At 36.8% G+C, this 8731-nt stretch overlaps 1 protein-coding gene across 2 annotated transcripts; it reads left to right on the top strand.

Moving 5' to 3' along the window:
* The first annotated feature begins 3413 nt into the window (after window positions 1-3413).
* Window positions 3414-8100, top strand: LOC112779735 (uncharacterized). 2 transcript variants are annotated; one of them, XM_072227840.1, is made up of 3 exons: window positions 3631-5746; window positions 5870-7078; window positions 7598-8100. In XM_072227840.1, the coding sequence occupies exons 1-3, from the start codon at window positions 4171-4173 to the stop codon at window positions 7972-7974; spliced, it is 3162 nt and encodes a 1053-aa protein (XP_072083941.1). In that variant the 5' UTR covers window positions 3631-4170; the 3' UTR covers window positions 7975-8100. The 2 variants fall into 2 exon arrangements, with proteins under 2 accessions (XP_025679856.1, XP_072083941.1); XM_025824071.3 differs by having other exon boundaries at window positions 3414-7078.
* Window positions 8101-8731: the final 631 nt, after the last annotated feature.

The raw sequence follows: 8731 nt of genomic DNA, 5'->3' as shown, positions 1-8731 counted from the left end.
AGATGGTGAAGGTGATGATGTTGATGTCATGGAAGATGAAGATGTTGGAGGATTTCAGTTTTAGTCTTTTATTTTATTAGAACATTTAATTGTTGCTTTGTTATTTTTTTTTGTTTTTTGGTTGTGTTATATGAAGTTTTGATTGTGTGATTGTGTGTTTTATGTTGAACTAGATGCATATTTGTGATTTGTGAAGGATTTGAATGTGTGATCTAGAGTACTTGTTATAATTGTAGTATTATGTTAATTTATTATGTTAAAATTGTTAAGTTTGAGTGCCTATATTTGAGTAAATATATATATTATACATGATATATATATTTTTTATAAAAAATTTATAACAGGTAAACTCGTACGAGTCTACGAGTCGAGTTTACGAGTCGAGTCTAGGTCAGCTCCACGAGTTTACCTAGACTCGCGAGTTTGACAACCTTGATTCCTCCCATCCGTTCATTAATAATTTAAACTCAAAACATATTCTTTTCTTAATAACTCAGAAACAAGTCATATAATCCTTAAATCTCAATCTTTCTAAAAAACCACATTAAACGATGTCTCTAATTTTTATAAAAATTTGTACAACATCTCCTCTAAATTTAGAGTATGCCACTTTTACGGGTCCCATCAAAACCACATTTTCCAACCCATTCTCAACTAGCTTCAATATCAAACAATTATAATGTCAAATCATTTTCAAAATCGAACCAATTCCAATACTAAATCTTTTTCAAAACCAAACCAGCTCTAATATTAAATTATTTATAAAATTAAACTAATTCAAAATCAAACTGCTTACAATATCAAATCATTTTCATATCTCAATTCATTTTCAATATACCATTTTCCAATGCCGATTCATTTTCAATATCAAATTAATTCCAAAACCAAAAAAATATTTTTTCATAATATTCAACCAAATTAATTTCTTATCAACAACCGCATACCACTCAAGCAATCGGTAATTCAATTCAACAAACAACCATGTCTATAAGATAAACTTAATCACAAGAATACGTCTTTCACGACTATATCAATTTAAACAATTCTATAATATAAAATAAATTTTTAAGAAAAAACCTAACCTCAACTAATCGAAATCCGAAAGCTATAAAACGCACAAAACATCTTTTCCCCCTAGCCCCAACAGCGGCAACCGCAACCACAACTTCATCTTATTTCTGCGGCAACAGCGGCAGCTTTAATCAAAACATGCAAAGACCGTAACTCAACCCTACGTTACCAAAACCTCAGAATCTTTAATCAAACCTAATAGAATGCTGACTTTTCAAGGGTTCCAGAACGAAATGCTTACCTAACTGAGGAAAATCGACTGAACCGAACAGCAACTGCTCAATCGGTGGTCACAGCGGCCATCACGCCGTTCCCAGCATCCAGAGGTGCGGTGGTGCGGTTTGAACTAAACCAAGAGAAGTGGCAGCAACCCCAAGCAGTTCCGGCGAGCTCCAGCGGTGTTGACTTACTCTGATGATGACCCAACAGTGGCAACGGCGACAGGAGCTTTGATAGCGGCTGTTGTGGCTCGGACTCCACGCACGGTGACAACCCTCCGCGGACCCTCCCTCTCTCCAACCCATCTCTCTTCCACGACGGCGCAGCTGGCGGCGATGAGGACGAACGGCACAGGTGACCGATTCGGGGCTGGCCAGCTGTCAGAAACTTCTCGCGTCTCCCTCTCAGTGATAACATCGGCGCCCTTCTTCCTCTCCTCCATTGGTCTCTCTCTTTCGTTTGGCTTTTCTTCTTGCCGGTGACACAGTGGTGGTGAAAGTGATAGTGACGTATACCGGCGCCGTTTTCCTTTCCTTCCACCTCTCTCTTTCTTCTTCCTTGGTCCCCGCTTTTCCGTTCGACTTTTTCTTCCCCTGGGTGCGTGTGTTGTGTTTTTCTTTTAAGAAAGGAAATGGCGATTAGCGTAAAAGGGTTAGGGTTTGATTTGGGAATTAGAGTTTTGTGTATGAAATTGGGAATTTTTAGTAGTTTAGTAATTTTAATAAAATTAGGGTAATAAAGTTATTGAAAACAAATTTTAATCCATTAATAATATCTACAAAAATACTATTTAATTATCAATTTACAAATTTATTTTTAAATAAACACTCTAATTTAATAACTAGAGATAATTAAATTAATTTTTTTAAATTATAAAATAAAATTTAAAATCTAATTATTCAAATTAAAACGGATAAAACTCTCATTATTTTTCAATCACTAATGTTTTAAATCAATATTAAGAAAGTATTCAATTAGTATAAACATCTTTGAAAATATATTTTTGAATAAATAAAATAAATAATTAAATAATTTATTATTTAACTTTAAAAAATTCGAGGTCTTACACCAGTAACTGCTGGTTAGCCTACTTATGGCCTTCCTCTAGGTTATACTCCACCAATAGTGGGTATGCTCCACCAAATAGTTTTGAGAATTCATCAAGTTTTGGTGGTAACCCAATGCCCTCCATTATATTCTGAATTTTCTTGGAATTATCAATTGGGTTCTACATAGAATGCTTCTAGTTCAATGGCTGCTTTTCGACAACATGTTGATAAAAGTCATCACGATCTGGTCAATTTATTGATCCAGCAGATGACTACAACTTTCAACCCTATGATAACTAATTACAAACTAAAATTCGAGCGCCTTGCTAGGCAAGTGGAGAGAATTACTCGAATTGTTGATTATCATGAGGGAGATCAAAATTTGCATTTGAATCAAGAGGATGGGATGAATATGCCCAGAAATATGGGAGATGATATGCATTTCCGGAGTATAAATTGATTACCTGAAAAAGGCCTTCCCAATTATAGGACCACTTATCATAAAATTTTACTTTCTTTCCATCAGTAATATAACTTTGAGAACTAATTCACTCACTTGAAAACACTTTTCTTTTACTCGTTGATTGTAAATACGAGCAATACTTCTTTTTTTTATGAATGAGATTTTCAAGTGCCAAAATACGTTCATTATCTAACTCATTTAATTCATCGAACATTGCATTTCAATAATCTTCAATTGGCAACTCATTTTGCCTCATTGAGATTAATTTCTAAGGATAATACTGTATCATGACCATAAACTAATTTATAAGGAGAAGTATTCGTCGATCTTCACGGTAAATTTCGATAAGTCCATAATACTTGACAGTCCCATACCAATTATAATAATAATTTGTCCACAAGTATGATACACTTTTCCTCCATAGACATTTTCCTCGCTCTGTAAGTTAACACATAACATAGCGTTCTAGGAGAGAATTCAAATTCGGCCAAACGAAATAAAGAGAATGATAACTATATTTTGTACAACAAAAATTTGGAAATTGTAGACAATATAATAAGGTGGGGAAATTTGAAAAAGTAGTTTGACAAAAGGAGACAAATTTTGTGGTTCAATTGTTTATGTACCATCAAGCATGTACCTACCGGCCATTTTAGGTAGAATTCAGGTTGAGGAATGAGGATGTGCCGCTAGTTAAAACCCCACTTATCTTCAGGTTAATTGGTGTATAATAGAGATTCCATTTCAACTTTATGGAATGAGTTTATGTCGTCCTCTTATATCATATATCATATCATATATATCTTGAAAAGCTAAGCGTGCCATCCCATCATTTTGTTAACAGCCACTCCCACAGTCAACCAAGGCTTTGTCCTTTTACTTTACTTTTCTTTTTTCTATCAATTCTATATTTTCTCCCTTTTGATTTTGATTGGAACCAGTTGGTATCAAACCAAAGAGGCACCATTTGAAATTTTGAAATTCCAAAGACTACTGGATGGAGAAGCTCTATAATATTATTATGGAGTGTGTGGAAAGAATACCAAATCTATTCATTCATCCTTTGTCGGCCATCACAAACCTTAACATATGTAAAGGATCTCTTAGTCTCTCAGATGAACTTGTCGTTCAAAGAAAGTGGTGTCTTTGAGTCCTTAATTTATCCACTATTATGCTAGAATGTATGTTCCCGTTATTATGGCAAGTATCACTCTAGCTGTATTGTCCATTACAAAAATTTGAATCCTTTTGTGAATCTTATAATTTGCTTCATTTCCCATTTCTACTTAGAGCAGAAGAAAGTATGCACCTTTAGTATAGAAACGTGTACATAGTTTGCATCTGCAAGTGCTCCTAGTAGATCAGCATATGGAGAATAATTCACGTGCTTTGTTTTTGATGCTGATATTTACTCTTTCAACTGTTGTGTTATATTGTCCTTCAGAAGGACTCAATGCAGAGGGTGAATACCTTCTTGAAATGAAAAGGAAATTTTCCGACAAATACAGGCACCTGGAGAATTGGAACTCAAGTGATTCCACGCCTTGTGGGTGGAAGGGTGTGAACTGCAGCATGGTAAGCAATCCAGTGGTGGTGTCTCTTGACTTGCATTCGATGAACCTCTCCGGATCCTTGGCTCCCAGCATTGGTAGTTTGGTTTACTTGTCTCACCTTAACCTCTCTGGAAATTCCTTGACTGGGATTATACCCAAACAAATTGGAAACTGCTCAAGCTTGCAAGTTCTTGCTCTCAACAACAATCTTTTAGAAGGCCGAATTCCTGTTGAAATCGGCCAGCTTTTGGATTTAACAGAATTGTATGTTCACAACAACAGACTGTCTGGGCATTTTCCAGTGGAAATTGGTAACCTTTCTTCACTCACAGTATTTACTGCATACACCAATAATCTCACTGGATCTTTGCCAAGTTCTTTCGGCAACCTTAAGAGCTTGCGACGCTTCCGAACCGGTCAAAACATGATATCAGGAAGTCTACCCCAAGAGATAGGTGGATGTCAGAGCTTGGAGTATCTTGGTTTAACTCAGAATCAGATAAGTGGTGAAATTCCAAAAGCACTTGGGCTGCTCAAGAACATAAAATTTTTGGTCCTTAGGGAAAACAACTTCAATGGGGCCATACCCAAGGAGCTTGGAAACTGCACAAATTTGGAGGTTCTGGCTCTATATAGGAACATGCTTGTGGGATCAATCCCCAGGGAGCTGGGAAACCTTGTGCTCCTAAAGAAGTTGTACCTTTACCACAATGAGTTGACAGGAGAAATTCCAAGAGAAATTGGGAACCTTACTCTTGCTACTGAGATTGACTTTTCAGAGAACATGTTGACCGGAAGAATACCAGCAGAGTTGGCTAAGATTCCAGGGCTACAATTGCTTCATCTCTTCCAGAATGTGCTAACCGGTGTCATCCCAAATGAGCTCACAACTTTGAAGAACCTGACTGATGTTGATCTCTCTATCAATTATCTCAGAGGTACTATTCCTATTGGATTTCAGGACTTGCTCAACTTGACCACCTTGCAACTCTTCAACAACTCACTAAGTGGTTCTATTCCTCGAGCGCTCGGAGCCAACAGTCCACTCTGGGTGCTTGATGTATCATTCAACAACTTGGTGGGAAGAATTCCAGTTCATCTATGCCAAAATTCTAAGTTGATGCTGTTGAACTTGGGTTCAAACAAGCTCAGTGGAAGTATCCCTTATGGGATTTCAAGATGCAAGTCTTTGGTGCAACTTCGTCTCTTTGCTAACAACTTTCGAGGCAGGTTTCCTTCCACTTTGTGCAGACTTGTTAATCTTTCTGCACTGGAATTGGATCAAAATGACTTCACTGGTCCTCTTCCTCCACAAATTGGTAACTGCATAAGCTTGCAGAGACTTCACCTTTCCAACAATCGTTTTTCGTCTGAGCTGCCAAAAGAAATCGGTAACCTATCGCAGTTAGTGACCTTTAATGTCTCAACAAATTATCTTTACGGTAGATTACCTTTGGAACTATTCAATTGCAAGAAGCTCCAACGGCTTGATCTAAACCATAACAAATTTGTAGGTCCTTTTCCAGGTGAGATAGGAACTCTTTCTCAGTTGGAGCTTCTGAGGTTCACAGGAAATAACTTTTCAGGGCAAATTCCAGCGTCAATAGGGAAACTTGTGCGTTTGACTGAATTGCAAATGAGTGAAAACTCGTTCAGTGGTTGCATACCGGCCGAGTTGGGTGCCCTCTCGGCCTTACAGATCACATTGAATCTCAGTCATAATGAACTCACAGGCCAAATCCCCTTTGAGCTTGGGAAACTTAACATGCTAGAATCCCTCCAACTCAACAACAACCATTTGAGTGGTCAAATTCCATCCACCTTTGTGCAACTATCAAGTTTGTTGGCCTGCAACTTCTCAAACAATGATCTTTCTGGGCCTTTACCTTCCTTACCCTTCTTCCAGAACTCCACATCCAGCTGCTTCTTTGGAAATAAAGGACTATGCGGTGGAATTCTTCGCCCTTGCCCGAAAAATGCTTCGCCCTCTCCAAATAAACTAGGGAAGGTACTGGCTATAGCTGCAGCTGTCGTTAGTGCTGTTTCTTTAGTTCTGATTGTGGTAATTATATATCTCATGATACGTCCGGTGGATTCCGTTTCGCCACAGCTAGACGTCGACACATCACATGCTCCACCTGTTTCAGACATGTACTTCTTCCCAAAGGAGTTCTTAACATTCCAAGACGTGGTTGAAGCCACTGAAAATTTCCACTCCAAGTATATCATTGGGAAAGGTGGCACTGGTACTGTGTACAGAGCAGATATATCAACCAGTGACACAATTGCTATTAAGAAGCTAGATTCGAGTCGGGAAGGCGTGGTCTTAAATGACAGCTTCCGCGCTGAAATTTCTACCTTGGGAAAAATACGTCACAGAAATATTGTGAAATTGCATGCCTTCTGCACCTATCGTGGCTCAAAACTAATACTTTACGAGTACATGGCTAAGGGTAGCTTGGGGGAGTTATTGCAAGGAGCAACTTGTAGTCTTGATTGGCATAAAAGATTTAGGATTGCCCTTGGAACTGCACAAGGACTATCTTATTTGCACCATGATTGCAAGCCTAGGATAATCCACCGTGACATTAAGCCTAGTAACATACTCATTGATCATGAATTTGAAGCTCATGTTGGTGACTTTGGCTTGGCAAAGCTGATTGATGTGTCAACGTCTAAATCAGTGTCTGCAGTTGCAGGTTCTTATGGCTACATTGCCCCGGGTGAGTAATATTCATCCAAACATATTTTCCACTTATTAGTCAATCTTCCACTGTACTTGATTCCGTTATCCTTTCAATTTAGTTTATATGGTTTAAAAGTTTGGTAATCAGTCCTTATATTGTACAAAAACTAAGTTCATTATAGTTTAGCAATTTCTAACTAAGTTCATTATATAGTCTATATGGTTTTAAAATTTTGTGATATATACGTGTATAAAAAATTTAAGAAGAAAATGTCTTATCACAAAATTTTCAAATTAGAGAGAGGTGTTGAAAATATTTGTAATGTAACGATTTATTAGAAATGTTTACACCATCGGAACATGGTTGCTATTATTCTACTCAACGTTAAGGACTTGATTACAAATTTTTAAGCTATAGAAATCTAATTAAAAATTGTTGGAACCTTGATTCTTTTTCATTATAACTAACTCACAGCTTATGATTCTGGATATCTTGTTTAACATCTTTCAAGATATAAATTCTGTTGTATAATTGATGGTTCTGACATCTTAACAGAGTATGCATATACCGTGAAAGTGACTGAAAAATGTGACGTATATAGCTATGGTGTTGTCCTTTTGGAGCTACTGACTGGCAAGAAGGCAGTGCAACCAATAGATCAAGGTGGTGATCTCGTGTCATGGGTGAAAAATCATATACACAAACATTCTTTATCACTGGACATTTTTGATACTCGATTGAACCTGCATCTATTGGATAAAATACTTGTTGCTCAGATATGTGATGTCTTGAAAATTGCTGTGATCTGCACTGATACGTGTGCTTCAAGGCGCCCGAGTATGCGCAAAGTTGTGTCAATGCTTGTAAGTTCTAGTAATCGAGTAGAGCAACCATCTTCGTTGTCTTCTCCATGTGAAGAATCAAGATGCTAATAAACCTGAATAATTTGTGTAAAGTGTAAAGATTAAGGATAATTTGTTTAACATGGTACTAATTTCAGTGCATGTATTAATCTTTCGTAATAACAAATTTATAAAAGTATGCTTCCTATTTCTAAACTAGAATGAAAGAGTAAAACCCGTCGGTTTAGAATTTGTTCTCGGTTAGAGGAAAATAACTTCGTTGCAAGTATAGTTCCAAACCGACAAGTAATGCTCAATCAAAGTTTAATTTTTGGTTGTCACAAGTCCAATCCAATAAAAGTAACCGAGAGTATTAGTCTCGGATCGTCTTCTCAAAGGAATTGCAGTGAGGTATGCACATTATTGATTATGAGTTTTACGGGTTGGGTTGATAAAAGGGCAAGGAAGTAAAGCAAACAACTAAACAAAGCAAGTAATAAAGAGAGACATTCATGGCAATGATTGAGAATATAGGCTTTCTATCATAGTCATTAATCATATTACAATAATTATCAAGAGCTAATCTTATTTAGTCATCTCTAACATTGGAAGAAGGTACAATATTATTTTCACATAAGAGAAAGTCAAATAAGACTAGTTACCTCACTTTAAAAGTCCTAATCAACTTACTAATTGAATTAGCAAGAGATTAGAGCCAATGGAAATAATATTAACTAACAACTCTAGATCACCAATCTAAATTGGGTATTGATGACTCAAGATTGCCTAATTTCTCTTTCCAAACCAAAAATGTTCAAAAAGCTACTCTAACATCCAACCAAACATT

The sequence above is a fragment of the Arachis hypogaea genome, chromosome 19, assembly GCF_003086295.3.
Source record: "Arachis hypogaea cultivar Tifrunner chromosome 19, arahy.Tifrunner.gnm2.J5K5, whole genome shotgun sequence".
Lineage (NCBI taxonomy): Eukaryota > Viridiplantae > Streptophyta > Magnoliopsida > Fabales > Fabaceae > Arachis > Arachis hypogaea.
Note: the sequence above shows the minus strand (reverse complement) of the source record. Positions and strands in the feature narration are given on the sequence as shown.

What these genes read in the sequence shown, in the direction of transcription:
- LOC112779735 (XM_025824071.3), top strand. Translation starts at nt 4,171, where the DNA reads ATGGAGAATAATTCACGTGCTTTGTTTTTGATGCTGATATTTACTCTT. An exon ending in TTATGGCTACATTGCCCCGG is followed by an intron (nt 7,079 to 7,597) that starts GTGAGTAATATT and finishes ACATCTTAACAG; the next exon opens with AGTATGCATATACCGTGAAA.